The sequence below is a fragment of the Oncorhynchus gorbuscha genome, linkage group LG17 (genome assembly GCF_021184085.1).
Source record: "Oncorhynchus gorbuscha isolate QuinsamMale2020 ecotype Even-year linkage group LG17, OgorEven_v1.0, whole genome shotgun sequence".
NCBI lineage: Eukaryota > Metazoa > Chordata > Actinopteri > Salmoniformes > Salmonidae > Oncorhynchus > Oncorhynchus gorbuscha.
The window spans coordinates 734,564-758,497 of NC_060189.1; the positions used below are offsets into that span (position 1 = coordinate 734,564).

Below are 23,934 nucleotides of genomic sequence, written 5' to 3' on the forward strand. Positions count from 1 at the left end.
TCCAGTCCTATTCTATCCTGTCCTATTCTATCCTGTCCTATTCTGTCCTATCCTGTCCTATTCTGTCCAGTCCTATTCTATCCTGTCCAGTCCTATTCTATCCTGTCCTATTCTATCCTGCCCAGTCCTATTCTATCCTGTCCTATTCTATCCTGTCCAGTCCTGTCCTATTCTATCCTGTCCAGTCCTGTCCTATTCTATCCTGTACTATCCTGTCCAGTCCTGTCCTATTCTATTCTATCCTGTACTATTCTGTCCTGTCCTATTCTATCCTGTCCTATTCTATCCTGTACTATTCTATCCTGTACTATCCTGTCCTGTCCTATTCTATCCTGTCCTATTCTATCCTGTACTATCCTGTCCAGTCCTGTCCTGTCCTATTCTATCCTGTACTATCCTGTCCTGTCCTATTCTATCCTGTCCTATTCTATCCTGTACTATCCTGTCCAGTCCTGTCCTATTCTATTCTATCCTGTACTATTCTGTCCTGTCCTATTCTATCCTGTCCTATTCTATCCTGTACTATCCTGTCCTGTCCTATTCTATCCTGTCCTATTCTATCCTGTACTATCCTGTCCAGTCCTGTCCTCTCAGTAGTTGCAGTGATCAGAAAACACTGTAGCACTTCAAAGCTCACAGATATGGAGCTGACCACCCACACACTTGCCTGATCAATTGTGAGCTGGGAATTGTCTGTTTTATTTCAGACCAGAACTTTACAACCTCTGGGTATGAGACAGATAAAGATCATTGGAATTTATGAACATTGATTACAACATGACTTAACACTCCTAGACTCAATGACCTACAGTAGTCCTATTTACTACAGGCTCCTAGACCCAATGACCTACTACAGTAGTCCTATTTACTGTAGGCTCCTAGACCCAATGACCTACAGTAGTCCTATTTCCTGTAGGCTCCTAGACCCAATGACCTACAGTAGTCCTATTTACTATAGGCTCCTAGACCCAATGATCTACAGTAGTCCTATTTACTATAGGCTCCTAGACCCAATGATCTACAGTAGTCCTATTTACTGTAGGCTCTTAGACCCAATGATCTACAGTAGTCCTATTTACTATAGGCTCCTAGACCCAATGATCTACAGTAGTCCTATTTACTGTAGGCTCCTAGACCCAATGATCTACAGTAGTCCTATTTCCTGTAGGCTCATAGACCCAATGATCTACAGTAGTCCTATTTACTGTAGGCTCCTAGACCCAATGATCTACAGTAGTCCTATTTACTATAGCCTCCTAGACCCAATGATCTACAGTAGTTAGTTAGTGTATGTAAAGCCTTTACCCACAACATTGGACTTTCCTTGTAGTCTGAAATAAACAAATCTAAATTATAGCAAAATAAAACCGTACAAAATATATCTCCATTTACTTTATTAATGCAAATTCCTTCACTTGTATCTTATTTACAACAAATCCCACACACAACATTGTCGAATCCAACTGACAGAGAGTTTTGGGGTTTCTCATGTCTCAGTACACATCTCTGAGGTACGTTAGGGAGAGGGTCTCAGTACTCATCTCTGAGGTACGTTAGGGAGAGGGTCTCAGTACACATCTCTGAGAGAAGGTCTCAGTACTCATCTCAGAGAGAAGGTCTCAGTACTCATCTCAGAGAGAAGGTCTCAGTACACATCTCCCATGTAGTTAGGTGGTATCCTCAGTAATTAGCCTGACTTCTGGTGTTGTCCTCAGTAATTAGCCTGACTTCTGGAGGCATCCTCAGTAATTAGGCTGAATTCTGGAGGTATCCTCAGTAATTAGCCTGACTTCTGGTGGTATCCTCAGTAATTAGCCTGACTTCTGGAGGTACTCCCGTTACTCCCATGTAGTTAGTTGGTATCCTCAGTAATTAGCCTGACTTCTGGAGGCATCCTCAGTAATTAGCCTGAATTCTGGAGGTATCCTCAGTAATTAGCCTGACTTCTGGTGGTATCCTCAGTAATTAGCCTGACTTCTGGAGGTACTCCCGTTACTCCCATGTAGTTAGTTGGTATCCTCAGTAATTAGCCTGACTTCTGGTGTTGTCCTCAGTAATTAGCCTGACTTCTGGAGGCATCCTCAGTAATTAGCCTGAATTCTGGAGGTATCCTCAGTAATTAGCCTGACTTCTGGTGGTATCCTCAGTAATTAGCCTGACTTCTGGTGGTATCCTCAGTAATTAGCCTAACTTCTGGAGGTATCTTCAGTAATTAGCCTGATGTCTGGGGGTATCCTCAGTAATTAGCCTGACTTCTGGAGGCATCCTCAGTAATTAGCCTGACTTCTGGAGGCATCCTCAGTAATTAGCCTGACTTCTGGTGGTATCCTCAGTAATTAGCCTGACTTCTGGAGGTATCCTCAGTAATTAGCCTGATGTCTGGGGGTATCCTGAGTAATTAGCCTGACTTCAGGATGTATACTGATCTCAGAGAGAGGTAAGGGAGAAGGTCACAGTACTCATCTCAGAGAGGTTAGGGAGAGGGTTTTGGGTTAACTCCTGGGTACTGGTTCAGTAAGTATGTCCAAAATGGCACCCTATAGAGCTCTGGTCTAAAGTTGTGCACTATGTAGGGTATAGGATGCCATTTGATACGCAAGATAGTCAGTACACATCTCTCAATGACGTAACAGTCAGTGCCTGGGCTAGCTGCTGGGTACTGGTGGGACCCCAGGGGTTAAAGGTGACTGTTCTGTTCCTGGTGACCATGAGGAATCCGTTGGTGCCGAATCGTCCTGGGACGTCCCCCACATCCAGCCATACGAAAGCTGCTACGGCAGAGGACTGCAGGGTCACGGTGTATCCTCCCATCTCGTCCTGCTGCACCTCAGCCTGAGAGGAGAGAGAGAGGTCACTATGGAAGTCATACTGACCATCCAGAGAGAGAGAGGTCACACTGACCATCCAGAGAGAGAGAGAGAGGTCACTATGGAAGTCATACTGACCATCCAGAGAGAGAGAGGTCACACTGACCATCCAGAGAGAGAGAGAGGTCACTATGGAAGTCATACTGACCATCCAGAGAGAGAGAGGTCACTATGGAAGTCATACTGACCATCCAGAGAGAGAGAGAGAGAGGTCACTATGGAAGTCATACAGGCCACCCAGAGAGAGAGAGGTCACTATGGAAGTCATACTGACCACCCAGAGAGAGAGAGAGAGAGGTCACTATGGAAGTCATACTGACCATCCAGAGAGAGAGAGAGAGAGGTCACTATGGAAGTCATACAGGCCACCCAGAGAGAGAGAGGTCACTATGGAAGTCATACTGGCCACCCAGAGAGCTGTATATGAACCCAGACTACCCTGTAGGAGATCCAGCGGATAAATATGGTTCTAATATGACGTAATTAGAAGCAGAACTCATGATGATGCGGTCAGGTCAGTTGCGGTGATGTCATTGTCACTAGTTGTGTCCAGTCAGTCCATCTTACTGTGATGTTGGGTCTCAGCATCCGCTGGGCATTTTTGGGTGAGCTGAGGAAGAGGTGGTTAATGGGACCTTGCTGGCTGTTGACGTCCTCAAGGTGAAAGGTCAGGAGACAGGTGAGGCGGGTACATCTCCCGCGCCCACACCCCGCCAGCAGGGCTGTGATTGGCTGTTTGTGGATGACCTCAGCACTTCCTCCTTCCACAAGCACCAATCCGGAAGCCACAGTGCACACAGGATCCAGACTGCTCCACTCATAGACTGAAACCTGACAACAAGATACATCAGTCTACAATCAGTACTCTGTCACTGATGGTGTTGGAACGCAGTTATCCACCTGCCAGAGGACTACAGAGGAACACAGTTATCCACCTGCCAGAGGACTACAGAGGAACACAGTTATCCACCTGCCAGAGGACTACAGAGGAACATAGTTATCCACCTGCCAGAGGACTACAGAGGAACATAGTTATCCACCTGCCAGAGGACTACAGAGGAACACAGTTACCCACCTGCCAGAGGACTACAGAGGAACACAGTTATCCACCTGCCAGAGGACTACAGAGGAACACAGTTATCCACTTAGCCTGCCTGGGGACTCCAAGCGGGCTTTCATGTGCTTTTTACTTAGTAGTGGCTTCCGTCTGGCCACTCTACCATAAAGACATGGTTGGTGGAGTGCTGCAGAGATGGTTGTCCTTCTGGAAGGTTCTCCCATCTCCGCAGAGTAACTCTGGAGCTCTGTCAAGAGTGACCTTCCCTGACCAAGGAAGGCCCTTCTCCCCCGATTGCTCAGTTTGGCCAGGCAGCCAGCTCTAGGAAGAGTCTTGGTGGTTCCAAACTTCTTCCATTTAAGAATGATGGAGGCCACTGTGTTCTTGGGGACCTTCAATGCTGCAGAAATGTATTGGTACCCTTCCCCAGATCTGTGCCTTGAGACAATCCTGTCTCAGACCTCTACGGACAATTCCTTCGCCCTTATGGCTTGGTTTTTGCTCTGACGTGCACTGTCAACTGTGGGACCTTATATAGACAGGTGTTTGCCTTTCCAAATCATGTCCAATCAAATGAATTTACCACAGGTGGACTCCAATCAAGTTGTAGAAACATCTCAAGGATGATCAATGGAAACAGGATGCACCTGACCTCAATTTCAAGTCTCATAGCAAAGGGTCTGAATACTTATGTAAATAAGGTATTTCTGTTTTTTTTTTTAAAAATTATAAATTAGCAAATATTTTAAAATCTGTTTTTGCTTTGTCATTATGGGTTATTGTGTGTAGATAGATGAGGGGAAAATACATGGTCATCCATTTGAGAATAAAGATGTAATGTAACAAAATGTGGAAAAAGTCAAGGAGGCTGAATACTTTCCGAATGCTCTGTAGATCAATATTTGAATGATTTATTTTATACAAAATTATTTTGCTAATCTTTATCAAGGCTGCCAATAATTATGGATCTGACAATACGTGCATAAATAGGTTATTAAACAGGTATGTTTCTGTGTATTGTGTTTTTAATGTGTGGACTCAATGTGGTATTGAGAAACAGTTTTTTGATGTGTTGAAGATGATGAGAGGGGTCAACGTACCACAGTCCTGAGGTGAAGGTCGTGGCTCAGGTCAGACACAGCATAGACCAGCAGACTACCCTGGTCCTCAAAGCCCACCGGAAGCACAGGGGAGAAGAAGTCTTTGGCAAAGTAATGGAGCATCTTCCACTTCCCACCAAACTCTGCAGACGAAGAAGAAGAACAGATGTGAAACCTGGACTCCAATGGGAGAAAACAACATCTTGACAGTGAGACCAAGAGGCAATTTCCCCATCCACGGAGCAATTTCCCCATCCGCGGAGCAATTTCCCCTTCCGCGGAGCAATTTCCCCTTCCGCGGAGCAATTTCCCCATCCGCGGAGCAATTTCCCCATCCGCGGAGCAATTTCCCCTTCCGCGGAGCAATTTCCCCATCCGCGGAGCAATTTTCCCTTCCGCGGAGCAATTTCCCCTTCTGCGGAGCAACTTTCCCATCCGCGGAGCAACTTCCCCTTCCGCGGAGCAATTTCCCCATCCGCGGAGCAATTTCCCCTTCCGCGGAGCAATTTCCCCATCCGCGGAGCAATTTCCCCATCCGCGGAGCAATTTCCCCTTCCGCGGAGCAATTTCCCCTTCCGCGGAGCAATTTCCCCATCCGCGGAGCAATTTCCCCATCCGCAGAGCAATTTCCCCTTCCGCGGAGCAATTTCCCCTTCGCCGAGGGTGACTGAGTATTTGCTGCTCCTCTACAAAAATAAAAATATTGGTTGGCAACAAGCCTATCTACCAAACAATCAACCAATCAACTAATTGGAGTAAGACCTAAATGGTATGAGGGTAGATAGCTTCATATTTAAACTATTCATGAGCCGGTATGCTATTTGTATAATTATCAACTATAGGAGATATGTCATTTGTTGAAGGAGGTTATTTAGCAGGAGGTTATCTATAGCAGGAGGATTATCTAGCAGGGGGATATCTAGCAGGAGGATTATCTAGCAGGAGGATTATCTAGCAGGAGGATTATCTAGCAGGAGGATATCTAGCAGGAGGATTATCTAGCAGGAGGATATCTAGCAGGAGGATATCTAGCAGGAGGATTATCTAGCAGGAGGATATCTATAGCAGGAGGATATCTAGCAGGAGGATTATCTAGCAGGAGGATTATCTAGCAGGAGGATATCTAGCAGGAGGATTATCTAGCAGGAGGATATCTATAGCAGGAGGATATCTAGCAGGAGGATTATCTAGCAGGAGGATATCTATAGCAGGAGGATATCTAGCAGGAGGATTATCTAGCAGGAGGATTATCTAGCAGGAGGATTATCTAGCAGGAGGATATCTAGCAGGAGGATATCTAGCAGGAGGATATCTATAGCAGGAGGATTATCTAGCAGGAGGATATCTATAGCAGGAGGATATCTATAGCAGGAGGATTATCTAGCAGGAGGATATCTAGCAGGAGGATTATCTAGCAGGAGGTTGTCTAGCAGGAGGTTGTCTAGCAGGAGGTTGTCTAGCAGGAGGTTATCTAGCAGGAGGTTATCTAGCAGGAGGATATCTAGCAAGGTAAGCAACTTTGGTAATTTGACCTTTGTTTGACTGTCGATACAAAGTTGGTATGATTTGACAAAGCTGTAGCCTACTCGGGGTGCACTCTGCGCGTCCTGAGCGTGCTCTGTGGCGAGATAGTCCTACTGCTGAATGCCCTTAATTATTTGAGGAACGTGATCATGCTCAGAATTTATGAACGGCATGTTACGCAATTCACATCAATGCCATTGGTGAAGTTACTATCGTTACTAAATACCAGTTTAATTTGCTGTGAAATCTTTACATAGTGGCGCAGCCAAGCCAACAAGGTGGCACAGCACCCCTCTTATTTGGGGAGAACCCTGGCATAGTGACCAGATCTGGGGGAGAACCCTGGCTCTTGGGGAGAACCCTGGCATAGCGACTAGATCTGGGAGAACCCTGGCTCTTGGGGAGAACCCTGGCATAGTGACCAGATCTGGGTTTTAAAGGCTTTATTTTTACATAAGTAATCAGACCCTTTGCTATGAGACTCGAAATTGAGCTGGTAGACTGCAGGACCGGGACATCCTGTAACAGCACCTACCTATAGAGGACCAGTACCTACCTATAGAGGACCGGTACATCCTGTAACAGCACCTACCTATAGAGGACCAGGACATCCTGTAACAGCACCTACCTATAGAGGACCAGGACATCCTGTAACAGCACCTACCTATAGAGGACCAGGACCTACCTATAGAGGACCAGGACATCCTGTAACAGGACCTACCTATAGAGGACCAGGACATCCTGTAACAGCACCTACCTATAGAGGACCAGGACATCCTGTAACAGCACCTACCTAGAGAGGACCAGGACATCCTGTAACAGCACCTACCTATAGAGGACCAGGACCTACCTATAGAGGACCAGGACCTACCTATAGAGGATCGGGACCTACCTATAGAGGACCAGGACCTACCCATAGAGGACCAGGACATCCTGTAACAGCACCTACCTATAGAGGACCAGGACATCCTGTAACAGCACCTACCTATAGAGGACCAGGACATCCTGTAACAGCACCTACCTATAGAGGCCCAGGACATCCTGTAACAGCACCTACCTATAGAGGACCAGGACCTACCTATAGAGGACCAGGACCTACCTATAGAGGACCAGGACCTACCTAGAGAGGACCGGGACATCCTGTAACAGCACCTACCTATAGAGGACCAGGACATCCTGTAACAGCACCTACCTATAGAGGCCCAGGACCTACCTAGAGAGAACCAGGACATCCTGTAACAGGACCTACCTATAGAGGACCAGGACATCCTGTAACAGCACCTACCTATAGAGGACCAGCACCTACCTATAGAGGACCAGGACATCCTGTAACAGCACCTACCTATAGACGACCAGGACCTATCTATAGAGGACCAGGACATCCTGTAACAGCACCTACCTAGAGAGGACCGGGACCTACCTATAGAGGACCTGGACATCCTGTAACAGCACCTACCTATAGAGGACCAGGACATCCTGTAACAGCACCTACCTATAGAGGACCAGGACATCCTGTAACAGCACCTACCTATAGAGGACCAGGACCTACCTATAGAGGACCAGGACATCCTGTAACAGCACCTACCTATAGAGGACCAGGACATCCTGTAACAGCACCTACCTATAGAGGACCAGGACCTACCTATAGAGGACCAGGACATCCTGTAACAGGACCTACCTATAGAGGACCAGGACCTACCTATAGAGGACCAGGACCTATCTATAGAGGACCAGGACATCCTGTAACAGCACCTACCTATAGAGGACCAGGACATCCTGTAACAGCACCTACCTATAGAGGACCAGGACCTACCTATAGAGGACCAGGACCTATCTATAGAGGACCAGGACATCCTGTAACAGCACCTACCTATAGAGGACCAGGACATCCTGTAACAGGACCTACCTATAGAAGACCAGGACCTACCTATAGAGGACTGGGACATCCTGTAACAGCACCTACCTATAGAGGACCAGGACCTACCTATAGAGGACCAGGACATCCTGTAACAGGACCTACCTATAGAGGACCAGGACATCCTGTAACAGGACCTACCTATAGAGGACCAGGACCTACCTATAGAGGACCAGGACATCCTGTAACAGGACCTACCTATAGAGGACCAGGACATCCTGTAACAGGACCTACCTATAGAGGACCAGGACCTACCTATAGAGGACCAGGACCTACCTATAGAGGACCAGGACATCCTGTAACAGCACCTACCTATAGAGGACCAGGACATCCTGTAACAGCACCTACCTATAGAGGACCAGGACCTACCTATAGAGGACCAGTACATCCTGTAACAGCACCTACCTATAGAGGACCAGGACATCCTGTAACAGGACCTACCTAGAGAGGACCAGGACCTACCTATAGAGGACCAGGACATCCTGTAACATGACCTACCTATAGAGGACCAGAACATCCTGTAACAGGACCTACCTATAGAGGACCAGGACATCCTGTAACAGGACCTACCTATAGAGGACCAGAACATCCTGTAACAGGACCTACCTAGAGAGGACCAGGACCTACCTATAGAGGACCAGGACATCCTGTAACAGCACCTACCTATAGAGGACCAGGACATCCTGTAACAGGACCTACCTAGAGAGGACCAGGACCTACCTATAGAGGACCAGGACATCCTGTAACAGCACCTACCTATAGAGGACCAGGACATCCTGTAACAGCACCTACCTATAGAGGACCAGGACATCCTGTAACAGCACCTACCTATAGAGGACCAGGACATCCTGTAACAGCACCTACCTATAGAGGACCAGGACCTACCTATAGAGGACCAGGACATCCTGTAACAGCACCTACCTATAGAGGACCAGGACATCCTGTAACAGCACCTACCTATAGAGGACCAGGACCTACCTATAGAGGACCAGGACATCCTGTAACAGGACCTACCTATAGAGGACCAGGACCTACCTATAGAGGACCAGGACATCCTGTAACAGGACCTACCTATAGAGGACCAGGACCTACCTATAGAGGACCAGGACATCCTGTAACAGGACCTACCTATAGAGGACCAGGACCTACCTATAGAGGACCAGGACATCCTGTAACAGCACCTACCTATAGAGGACCAGGACATCCTGTAACAGCACCTACCTATAGAGGACCAGGACATCCTGTAACAGCACCTACCTATAGAGGACCAGGACCTACCTAGAGAGGACCAGCACCTACCTAGAGAGGACCAGGACCTACCTATAGAGGACCAGGACATCCTGTAACAGCACCTACCTATAGAGGACCAGGACCTACCTATAGAGGACCAGGACCTACCTATAGAGGACCAGGACATCCTGTAACAGCACCTACCTATAGAGGACCAGGACATCCTGTAACAGCACCTACCTATAGAGGACCATGAAGGCCCCTGCCAGATATCATTGAGTTGCCAGTAGAGAGCTCCCATGGTGTGACCTTTGCCCTCGATGACCTCACTCTGGCTGCGGCGGTAGAACTCTGTCTGGACCTTAACACACTGGGCCTGCATGACCTGGAGGAAGACCACTCATAGTGACCTGGAGGAAGACCACTCATAGTGACCTGGAGGAAGACCACTCATGTGGTATGTGGTATGTAGTGTCTGGCGTACCTGTGTGATGTAGTGTCTGGCGTACCTGTCTGGTGTACCTGTGTGATGTAGTGTCTGGTGTACCTGTGTGATGTAGTGTCTGGTGTACCTGTCTGGTGTACCTGTGTGATGTAGTGTCTGGTGTACCTGTCTGGCGTACCTGTCTGGTGTACCTGTGTGATGTAGTGTCTGGTGTACCTGTGTGATGTAGTGTCTGGTGTACCTGTCTGGCGTACCTGTCTGGTGTACCTGTGTGATGTAGTGTCTGGTGTACCTGTGTGATGTAGTGTCTGGTGTACCTGTCTGGCGTACCTGTCTGGCGTACCTGTGTGATGTAGTGTCTGGTGTACCTTTCTGGTGTACCTGTCTGGCGTACCTGTGTGATTTAGTGTCTGGCGTACCTGTCTGGTGTACCTGTCTGGCGTACCTGTCTGGCGTACCTGTGTGATGTAGTGTCTGGTGTACCTGTCTGGTGTACCTGTGTGATGTAGTGTCTGGTGTACCTGTGTGATGTAGTGTCTGGTGTACCTGTCTGGTGTACCTGTGTGATGTAGTGTCTGGTGTACCTGTCTGGCGTACCTGTCTGGTGTACCTGTGTGATGTAGTGTCTGGTGTACCTGTCTGGCGTACCTGTCTGGTGTACCTGTGTGATGTAGTGTCTGGTGTACCTGTGTGATGTAGTGTCTGGTGTACCTGTCTGGCGTACCTGTCTGGTGTACCTGTGTGATGTAGTGTCTGGTGTACCTGTCTGGCGTACCTGTCTGGCGTACCTGTGTGATGTAGTGTCTGGTGTACCTGTCTGGCGTACCTGTGTGATTTAGTGTCTGGCGTACCTGTCTGGTGTACCTGTCTGGCGTACCTGTCTGGCGTACCTGTGTGATGTAGTGTCTGGTGTACCTGTCTGGCGTACCTGTCTGGCGTACCTGTGTGATTTAGTGTCTGGTGTACCTGTCTGGCGTACCTGTCTGGCGTACCTGTGTGATGTAGTGTCTGGCGTACCTGTCTGGCGTACCTGTGTGATGTAGTGTCTGGTGTACCTGTCTGGCGTACCTGTCTGGCGTACCTGTGTGATGTAGTGTCTGGTGTACCTGTCTGGCGTACCTGTCTGGCGTACCTGTGTGATGTAGTGTCTGGTGTACCTGTCTGGCGTACCTGTCTGGCGTACCTGTGTGATGTAGTGTCTGGTGTACCTGTCTGGCGTACCTGTCTGGCGTACCTGTGTGATGTAGTGTCTGGTGTACCTGTCTGGCGTACCTGTCTGGCGTACCTGTGTGATGTAGTGTCTGGTGTACCTGTCTGGCGTACCTGTCTGGCGTACCTGTGTGATGTAGTGTCTGGTGTACCTGTCTGGTGTACCTGTCTGGCGTACCTGTGTGATTTAGTGTCTGGCGTACCTGTCTGGTGTACCTGTCTGGCGTACCTGTCTGGCGTACCTGTCTGGTGTACCTGTGTGATGTAGTGTCTGTGTACCTGTCTGGTGTACCTGTGTGATGTAGTGTCTGGCGTACCTGTCTGGCGTACCTGTGTGATGTAGTGTCTGGTGTACCTGTCTGGTGTACCTGTCTGGCGTACCTGTGTGATTTAGTGTCTGGCGTACCTGTCTGGCGTACCTGTCTGGTGTACCTGTGTGATGTAGTGTCTGGTGTACCTGTCTGGCGTACCTGTGTGATGTACAGTGTGTCCCTGTATCTCTTCAGTGCATCTGCTGAGGCTGGGAGATGGTAGTGTAGTCCCGCCTGTTGCAGCATCTGCTGGTTGCCAGTCTGGTGGTGCTGACGGTGAGACGAGAAGTTACTCCCATAACTCCAGTCTTCTGACACAGACACCTGAGAGCAGAGAGCATCAAATCACTGGATGGCCTGAAGGCAGTACAATACAGGAATGTACATGTTGTCCTCCCCAACCAGGGTACAGTACCTTCTGCAAGGTGGAGAAGGAGGGCCAGGACTGGAAGCCGTACTCGGAGGCGAAGCGTGTGCGTGGCAGGGCCGTCCAGTCCCAGCAGTCATGGCTGTAGCTATAGTAGTGTGTGTCTCCATAGTGTAGGTCGTAGGGGTCGTGGGCCACCCAGCCCTCCTGCTGAGACTCTACTCCGTTAGTGGGACTGGAGACTAGGAACGGGCGGCTACCGTCTTCCTGAGGTGGAGATAGGAACCTGGTTAAATTAGGCTAGGGTTGTCACAATACCAGTATGGCGATACCGTGAAGGAGCGTTTCCCAAACTAGGGGCCTGAGAGAAACAGAACCAGAGTGACGCCAATAGCCTCCAGTAGCCTCCAGTAGCCTCCAGTAGCCTCTAGACGATCTTCTGTTACCATCTACAATGCCCACAAGCCACACAGGACTCATTAGAACAGAGTGGACAACACCAGGCAATAAACCAAAAGGCACTAGATCAGACGATGTTGGTGAGGGAAGGGTTCTACCAGGCTAGAGAGAGAGGGTTCAGACTGGTTCTACCAGGCTAGGGAGAGAGGGTTCAGACTGGTTCTACCAGGCTAGGGAGAGATGGGGTTCAGTCTGGTTCTACCAGGCTAGGGAGAGATAGGGTTCAGTCTGGTTCTACCAGGCTAGGGAGAGATGGGGTTCAGACTGGTTCTACCAGGCTAGGGAGAGAGAGGGTTCAGTCTGGTTCTACCAGGCTAGGGAGAGAGAGGGTTCAGTCTGGTTCTACCAGGCTAGGGAGAGAGAGGGTTCAGTCTGGTTCTACCAGGCTAGGGAGAGAGAGGGTTCAGTCTGGTTCTACCAGGCTAGGGAGAGATAGGGTTCAGTCTGGTTCTACCAGGCTAGGGAGAGAGAGGGTTCAGTCTGGTTCTACCAGGCTAGGGAGAGATAGGGTTCAGTCTGGTTCTACCAGGCTAGGGAGAGAGAGGGTTCAGTTCAGTCTGGTTCTCGTGCGAACGGCCCAGTACATCACTGGGGCCAAGCTTTCTGCCATCCAGGACCTCTATACCAGGCGGTGTCAGAGGAAGGCCCTATAGAGGGTGGTACGTACGGCCCAGTACATTACTGGGGCCAAGCTTTCTGCCTCCCAGGAACTCTATCCCAGGCTGTGTCAGAGGAAGGCCCTAGAAATTGTCAAAGACTCCAGCCACCCAAGTCTTACACTGTTCTCTCTGCTACCGCACAGCAAGCAGTACTGGAGTGCCAAGTCTAGGTTCAAGATGCTTCTAAACAGCCTCTACCCCCAAGCAATAAGACTCCTGTACAGCTATTCAAATGGCTTGACTCTGTACCGGTACCCCCTGTATATAGACTCCACATTGACTCTGTACCGGTACCCCCTGTATATAGCCTCCACATTGACTCTGTACCGGTACCCCCTGTATATAGCCTCCACATTGACTCGGGATCGGTACCCCCTGTATATAACCTCCACAATGGCTCTGTACTGGTACCCCCTGTATATAGCCTCCACATTGACTCTGTACCGTAACACCCTGTATATAGCCTCCACATTGACTCTGTACCGGTACCCCCTGTATATAGCCTCCACATTGACTCTGTACCGGTACCCCCTGTATATAGCCTCCACATTGACTCTGTACCGGTACCCCCTGTATATAGCCTCCACATTGACTCTGTACCGGTACCCCTGTATATAGCCTCCACATTGACTCTGTACCAGTACCCCTGTATATAGCCTCCACATTGACTCTGTACCGGTACCCCTGTATATAGCCTCCACATTGACTCTGTACCAGTACCCCTGTATATAGCCTCCACATTGACTCTGTACCAGTACCCCTGTATATAGCCTCCACATTGACTCTGTACCGGTACCCCCTGTATATAGCCTCCATACTGACTCTGTACCGGTACCCCCTGTATATAGCCTCCACATTGACTCTGTACCGGTACCCCCTGTATTTAGCCTCCGCATTGACTCTGTACCATAACACCCTGTATATAGCCTCCACATTGACTCTGTACTGGTACCCCCTGTATATAGCCTCCACATTGACTCTGTACCGGTACACCCTGTATATAGCCTCCACATTGACTGTCTGTCCCAAACCCTGACTCCTAAACTTCATGTTATATCTACTGAGAGGTGTCTGTCCCAAACCCTGACTCCTAAACTTCATGTTATATCTACTGAGAGGTGTCTGTCCCAAACCCTGACTCCTAAACTTCATGTTTGAAATTATTTTTTGAACATACTGAGTTGTTCTATTAATGCATTGATACATTAATACAGATACTGACCTAATTAGTAGTTTTGTTGATTTTAAAACATCTTTCTCTGAAAAATATTGTCTCCACTTTTGATGCCACTGCTGAAAGACTGTAAGATCAAAGTGCCTTAAGCCACACCCATACAAATATCGTCATGTGATGATACTGTAGACTCAATGTGAAAACCGTTCGATCGCTGTGGATTGGTTGAGAGGGATGAGGCAAAACAGATGGCAAATAGGTTTGGCTGTACAGCTGATTGGCAAACGAAATCATGTGACTAAACTGAATAAAAAGAAGAGGAAACTACACTATGAAACAAAGATAAATGACAAAGAACGATAGTAAACAAAAGCTTTGGAGCACCTTAAATTAAATTTTGGGCAAAAAGGCAAACTCAGCTCCATCATTCATTGAATCAGATGGCGCATTCGTCACTAAACCCAGTGATATTACCAACCACTTTAAAGTTTTTTTCATTGGCAAAATTAGAAAACTAAGGCATGACAATGCCAGCAATGCTGGAACTACACATCCAATTATATCTGACCAAATTATGAAAGACAAGCATTGCATAAAGTCAGTGTGGAAGAGGTGAAAAAAATATATTGTTGTCTATCAACAATGACAAGCCACCGGGGTCTGACAACTTGGATGGAGAATTACTGAGGATAATAGCAGACGATATTGCCACTCCTATTTGTCATATCTTCAATTTAAGCCTACCTGAAGGTTTGTGCCCTTCAGGCCTGGAGGGAAGCAAAAGTCATTCCGCTTGTCCACTTCTTTCAACTAACGTGACCAACGCGCAGCGTGGCGGAGGTACATTTTAGTTGATTTAATATGTCGCCAACAAAACACTGTATATAAGGTTAGTATACTATATATACTGTATATAAGGATAGTATACTATATATACTGTATATAAGGTTAAAATACTATATATACTGTATATAAGGTTAGAATACTATATATACTGTATATAAGGTTAGAATACTATATATACTGTATATAAGGTTAGTATACTATATATACTGTATATAAGGTTAGAATACTATATGTACTGTATATAAGGTTAGAATACTATATGTACTGTATATAAGGTTAGTATACTGTATATACTGTATATAAGGTTAGTATACTGTATATAAGGTTAGAATACTATATATACTGTATATAAGGATAGTATAGTGTATATAAGGTTAGTATAGTGTATATAAGGTTAGTATACTGTATATACTGTATATTACATTTTACATTTAAGTCATTTAGCAGACGCTCTTATCCAGAGCGACTTACAAATTGGTGCATTCACCTTATGACATCCAGTGGAACAACCACTTTACAATAGTGCATCTAAATATTTTAAGGGGGGGGGGGGTGAGAAGGATTACTTTATCCTATCCTAGGTATTCCTTAAAGAGGTGGGGTTTCAGGTGTCTCCGGAAGGTGGTGATTGACTCCGCTGTCCTGGCGTCGTGAGGGAGTTTGTTCCACCATTGGGGAGCCAGAGCAGCGAACAGTTTTGACTGAGCTGAGCGGGAACTGTACTTCCTCAGTGGTAGGGAGGCGAGCAGGCCAGAGGTGGATGAACGCAGTGCCCTTATTTGGGTGTAGGGCCTGATCAGAGCCTGGAGGTACTGAGGTGCCGTTCCCCTCACAGCTCCGTAGGCAAGCACCATGGTCTTGTAGCGGATGCGAGCTTCAACTGGAAGCCAGTGGAGAGAGCGGAGGAGCGGGGTGACGTGAGAGAACTTGGGAAGGTTGAACACTAGCACTAGTGTTCACTAGTATATAAGGTTAGTATACTGTATATAAGGTTAGAATACTATATATACTGTATATAAGGATAGTATAGTGTATATAAGGTTAGTATAGTGTATATAAGGTTAGTATACTGTATATACTGTATATAAGGTTAGTATACTATATATACTGTATATAAGGTTAGAATACTATATATACTGTATATAAGGATAGTATAGTGTATATAAGGTTAGTATAGTGTATATAAGGTTAGTATACTATATATACTGTATATAAGGTTAGAATACTATATACTGTATATAAGGTTAGTACACTGTATATACTGTATATGAGGTTAGTATACTATATATACTGTATATAAGGTTAGTATACTATATATACTGTATATGAGGTTAGTATACTATATATACTGTATATAAGGTTAGTATACTATATATACTGTATATAAGGTTAGAATACTATATATACTGTATATAATGTTAGTATAGTGTATATACTGTATATAAGGTTAGAATACCATATATACTGTATATAAGGTTAGAATACTATATATACTGTATATAAGGATAGTATAGTGTATATAAGGTTAGTATAGTGTATATAAGGTTAGTATACTATATATACTGTATATAAGGTTAGAATACTATATATACCGTATATGAGGTTAGTATACTATATATACTGTATATAAGGTTAGAATACTATATATACTGTATAAGGTTAGTACACTGTATATGAGGTTAGTGTACTGTATATAAGGTTAGTATAGTGTATATGAGGTTAGAATACTAGATATACTGTATATAAGGTTAGAATACTATATATACTGTATATAAGGATAGTATAGTGTATATAAGGTTAGTATAGTGTATATAAGGTTAGTATACTGTATATACTGTATATAAGGTTAGTATACTATATATACTGTATATAAGGTTAGAATACTATATATACTGTATATAAGGTTAGTACACTGTATATGAGGTTAGTATACTATATATACTGTATATAAGGTTAGTATACTGTATATACTGTACATGAGGTTAGTATACTATATATACTGTATATAAGGTTAGTATACTATATATACTGTATATGAGGTTAGTATACTATATATACTGTATATAAGGTTAGTATACTATATATACTGTATATAAGGTTAGAATACTATATATACTGTATATAAGGTTAGTATACTGTATATACTGTATATGAGGTTAGAATACTATATATACTGTATATAAGGTTAGTATAGTGTATATACTGTATATAAGGTTAGAATACCATATATACTGTATATAAGGTTAGAATACTATATATACTGTATATAAGGATAGTATAGTGTATATAAGGTTAGTATAGTGTATATAAGGTTAGTATACTATATATACTGTATATAAGGTTAGAATACTATATATACTGTATATGAGGTTAGTATACTATATATACTGTATATAAGGTTAGAATACTATATATACTGTATATAAGGTTAGTATACTATATATACTGTATATAAGGTTAGAATACTATATGTACTGTATATAAGGTTAGAATACTATATGTACTGTATATAAGGTTAGTATACTGTATATACTGTATATAAGGTTAGTATACTATATATACTGTATATAAGGATAGTATACTATATATACTGTATATAAGGTTAGTATACTGTATATAAGGTTAGAATACTATATATACTGTATATAAGGATAGTATAGTGTATATAAGGTTAGTATAGTGTATATAAGGTTAGTATACTGTATATACTGTATATAAGGTTAGTATACTATATATACTGTATATAAGGTTAGAATACTATATATACTGTATATAAGGATAGTATAGTGTATATAAGGTTAGTATAGTGTATATAAGGTTAGTATACTATATATACTGTATATAAGGTTAGAATACTATATACTGTATATAAGGTTAGTACACTGTATATACTGTATATGAGGTTAGTATACTATATATACTGTATATAAGGTTAGTATACTATATATACTGTATATGAGGTTAGTATACTATATATACTGTATATAAGGTTAGTATACTATATATACTGTATATAAGGTTAGAATACTATATATACTGTATATAAGGTTAGTATAGTGTATATACTGTATATAAGGTTAGAATACCATATATACTGTATTATTATATTATTATATAAGGTTAGAATACTATATATACTGTATATAAGGATAGTATAGTGTATATAAGGTTAGTATAGTGTATATAAGGTTAGTATACTATATATACTGTATATAAGGTTAGAATACTATATATACCGTATATGAGGTTAGTATACTATATATACTGTATATAAGGTTAGAATACTATATATACTGTATAAGGTTAGTACACTGTATATGAGGTTAGTGTACTGTATATAAGGTTAGTATAGTGTATATGAGGTTAGAATACTATATATACTGTATATAAGGTTAGTATACTATATATACTGTATATAAGGTTAGAATACTATATATACTGTATATAAGGATAGTATAGTGTATATAAGGTTAGTATAGTGTATATAAGGTTAGTATACTATATATACTGTATATAAGGTTAGAATACTATATACTGTATATAAGGTTAGTACACTGTATATACTGTATATGAGGTTAGTATACTATATATACTGTATATGAGGTTAGTATACTATATATACTGTATATAAGGTTAGTATACTATATATACTGTATATAAGGTTAGAATACTATATATACTGTATATAAGGTTAGTATAGTGTATATACTGTATATAAGGTTAGAATACCATATATACTGTATATAAGGTTAGAATACTATATATACTGTATATAAGGATAGTATAGTGTATATAAGGTTAGTATAGTGTATATAAGGTTAGTATACTATATATACTGTATATAAGGTTAGAATACTATATATACCGTATATGAGGTTAGTATACTATATATACTGTATATAAGGTTAGAATACTATATATACTGTATAAGGTTAGTACACTGTATATGAGGTTAGTGTACTGTATATAAGGTTAGTATAGTGTATATGAGGTTAGAATACTATATATACTGTATATAAGGTTAGAATACTATATATACTGTATATAAGGATAGTATAGTGTATATAAGGTTAGTATAGTGTATATAAGGTTAGTATACTGTATATACTGTATATAAGGTTAGAATACTATATATACTGTATATAAGGATAGTATAGTGTATATAAGGTTAGTATAGTGTATATAAGGTTAGTATACTGTATATACTGTATATAAGGTTAGTATACTATATATACTGTATATAAGGTTAGAATACTATATATACTGTATATAAGGTTAGTACACTGTATATGAGGTTAGTATACTATATATACTGTATATAAGGTTAGTATACTGTATATACTGTATATGAGGTTAGAATACTATATATACTGTATATAAGGTTAGTATAGTGTATATACTGTATATAAGGTTAGAATACCATATATACTGTATATAAGGTTAGAATACTATATATACTGTATATAAGGATAGTATAGTGTATATAAGGTTAGTATAGTGTATATAAGGTTAGTATACTATATATACTGTATATAAGGTTAGAATACTATATATACTGTATATGAGGTTAGTATACTATATATACTGTATATAAGGTTAGAATACTATATATACTGTATAAGGTTAGTACACTGTATATGAGGTTAGTATAGTGTATATACTGTATATAAGGATAGTATAGTGTATATAAGGTTAGTATAGTGTATATAAGGTTAGAATACTATATATACTGTATATAAGGATAGTATAGTGTATATAAGGTTAGTATAGTGTATATAAGGTTAGAATACTATATATACTGTATATAAGGATAGTATAGTGTAGATAAGGTTAGTATAGTGTATATAAGGTTAGAATACTATATATACTGTATATAAGGTTAGTACACTGTATATGAGGTTAGTATACTATATATACTGTATATAAGGTTAGAATACTATATATACTGTATATAAGGTTAGAATACTATATATACTGTATATAAGGTTAGAATACTATATATACTGTATATAAGGTTAGTATACTGTATATACTGTATATGAGGTTAGAATACTATATATACTGTATATAAGGTTAGTATAGTGTATATACTGTATATAAGGTTAGAATACCATATATACTGTATATAAGGTTAGAATACTATATATACTGTATATAAGGATAGTATAGTGTATATAAGGTTAGTATAGTGTATATAAGGTTAGTATACTATATATACTGTATATAAGGTTAGAATACTATATATACTGTATATGAGGTTAGTATACTATATATACTGTATATAAGGTTAGAATACTATATATACTGTATAAGGTTAGTACACTGTATATGAGGTTAGTATAGTGTATATACTGTATATAAGGATAGTATAGTGTATATAAGGTTAGTATAGTGTATATAAGGTTAGAATACTATATATACTGTATATAAGGATAGGATAGTGTATATAAGGTTAGTATAGTGTATATAAGGTTAGAATACTATATATACTGTATATAAGGATAGTATAGTGTAGATAAGGTTAGTATAGTGTATATAAGGTTAGAATACTATATATACTGTATATAAGGTTAGTACACTGTATATGAGGTTAGTATACTATATATACTGTATATAAGGTTAGTATACTGTATATAAGGTTAGAATACTATATATACTGTATATAAGGTTAGAATACTGTATATACTGTATATAAGGTTAGTATACTATATATACTGTATATAAGGTTAGTACACTGTATATAAGGTTAGAATACTATATATACTGTATATAAGGTTAGAATACTATATATACTGTATATAAGGTTAGTACACTGTATATTTACATTTTACATTTAAGTCATTTAGCAGACGCTCTTATCCAGAGCGACTTACAAATTGGTGCATTCACCTTATGACATCCAGTGGGACAGTCACTTAACAATAGTGCATCTAAAACTTATATAAGGTTAGAATACTATATATACTGTATATAAGGATAGTATAGTGTATATAAGGTTAGTATAGTGTATATAAGGTTAGAATACTATATATACTGTATATAAGGATAGTATAGTGTATATAAGGTTAGTATAGTGTATATAAGGTTAGAATACTATATATACTGTATATAAGGTTAGAATACTATATATACTGTATAAGGTTAGTACACTGTATATGAGGTTAGTGTACTGTATATAAGGTTAGTATAGTGTATATGAGGTTAGAATACTATATATACTGTATATAAGGTTAGTATACTATATATACTGTATATAAGGTTAGAATACTATATATACTGTATATAAGGATAGTATAGTGTATATAAGGTTAGTATAGTGTATATAAGGTTAGTATACTATATATACTGTATATAAGGTTAGAATACTATATACTGTATATAAGGTTAGTACACTGTATATACTGTATATGAGGTTAGTATACTATATATACTGTATATGAGGTTAGTATACTATATATACTGTATATAAGGTTAGTATACTATATATACTGTATATAAGGTTAGAATACTATATATACTGTATATAAGGTTAGTATAGTGTATATACTGTATATAAGGTTAGAATACCATATATACTGTATATAAGGTTAGAATACTATATATACTGTATATAAGGATAGTATAGTGTATATAAGGTTAGTATAGTGTATATAAGGTTAGTATACTATATATACTGTATATAAGGTTAGAATACTATATATACCGTATATGAGGTTAGTATACTATATATACTGTATATAAGGTTAGAATACTATATATACTGTATAAGGTTAGTACACTGTATATGAGGTTAGTGTACTGTATATAAGGTTAGTATAGTGTATATGAGGTTAGAATACTATATATACTGTATATAAGGTTAGAATACTATATATACTGTATATAAGGATAGTATAGTGTATATAAGGTTAGTATAGTGTATATAAGGTTAGTATACTGTATATACTGTATATAAGGTTAGAATACTATATATACTGTATATAAGGATAGTATAGTGTATATAAGGTTAGTATAGTGTATATAAGGTTAGTATACTGTATATACTGTATATAAGGTTAGTATACTATATATACTGTATATAAGGTTAGAATACTATATATACTGTATATAAGGTTAGTACACTGTATATGAGGTTAGTATACTATATATACTGTATATAAGGTTAGTATACTGTATATACTGTATATGAGGTTAGAATACTATATATACTGTATATAAGGTTAGTATAGTGTATATACTGTATATAAGGTTAGAATACCATATATACTGTATATAAGGTTAGAATACTATATATACTGTATATAAGGATAGTATAGTGTATATAAGGTTAGTATAGTGTATATAAGGTTAGTATACTATATATACTGTATATAAGGTTAGAATACTATATATACTGTATATGAGGTTAGTATACTATATATACTGTATATAAGGTTAGAATACTATATATACTGTATAAGGTTAGTACACTGTATATGAGGTTAGTATAGTGTATATACTGTATATAAGGATAGTATAGTGTATATAAGGTTAGTATAGTGTATATAAGGTTAGAATACTATATATACTGTATATAAGGATAGTATAGTGTATATAAGGTTAGTATAGTGTATATAAGGTTAGAATACTATATATACTGTATATAAGGATAGTATAGTGTAGATAAGGTTAGTATAGTGTATATAAGGTTAGAATACTATATATACTGTATATAAGGTTAGTACACTGTATATGAGGTTAGTATACTATATATACTGTATATAAGGTTAGAATACTATATATACTGTATATAAGGTTAGAATACTATATATACTGTATATAAGGTTAGAATACTATATATACTGTATATAAGGTTAGTATACTGTATATACTGTATATGAGGTTAGAATACTATATATACTGTATATAAGGTTAGTATAGTGTATATACTGTATATAAGGTTAGAATACCATATATACTGTATATAAGGTTAGAATACTATATATACTGTATATAAGGATAGTATAGTGTATATAAGGTTAGTATAGTGTATATAAGGTTAGTATACTATATATACTGTATATAAGGTTAGAATACTATATATACTGTATATGAGGTTAGTATACTATATATACTGTATATAAGGTTAGAATACTATATATACTGTATAAGGTTAGTACACTGTATATGAGGTTAGTATAGTGTATATACTGTATATAAGGATAGTATAGTGTATATAAGGTTAGTATAGTGTATATAAGGTTAGAATACTATATATACTGTATATAAGGATAGGATAGTGTATATAAGGTTAGTATAGTGTATATAAGGTTAGAATACTATATATACTGTATATAAGGATAGTATAGTGTAGATAAGGTTAGTATAGTGTATATAAGGTTAGAATACTATATATACTGTATATAAGGTTAGTACACTGTATATGAGGTTAGTATACTATATATACTGTATATAAGGTTAGTATACTGTATATAAGGTTAGAATACTATATATACTGTATATAAGGTTAGAATACTGTATATACTGTATATAAGGTTAGTATACTATATATACTGTATATAAGGTTAGTACACTGTATATAAGGTTAGAATACTATATATACTGTATATAAGGTTAGAATACTATATATACTGTATATAAGGTTAGTACACTGTATATAAGGTTAGAATACTATATATACTGTATATAAGGATAGTATAGTGTATATAAGGTTAGTATAGTGTATATAAGGTTAGAATACTATATATACTGTATATAAGGATAGTATAGTG

General features: G+C 39.9%; 1 protein-coding gene across 1 annotated transcript in view; it reads right to left on the bottom strand.

Moving 5' to 3' along the window:
- Window positions 1-1,379: 1,379 nt before the first annotated feature.
- manba (mannosidase, beta A, lysosomal) overlaps window positions 1,380-23,934 on the bottom strand; it is a 53,422-nt gene continuing 30,867 nt past the window's right edge. The window contains exons 13-18 of the mRNA XM_046309640.1: window positions 12,074-12,292; window positions 11,818-11,982; window positions 9,934-10,078; window positions 5,025-5,167; window positions 3,435-3,698; window positions 1,380-2,832 (exon numbers count right to left, since the gene is read on the bottom strand). Coding sequence (XP_046165596.1) covers window positions 2,605-2,832; window positions 3,435-3,698; window positions 5,025-5,167; window positions 9,934-10,078; window positions 11,818-11,982; window positions 12,074-12,292 — 1,164 coding nt within the window. The 3' untranslated portion in view covers window positions 1,380-2,604. The remainder of the gene's footprint in view (window positions 2,833-3,434; window positions 3,699-5,024; window positions 5,168-9,933; window positions 10,079-11,817; window positions 11,983-12,073; window positions 12,293-23,934) is intronic.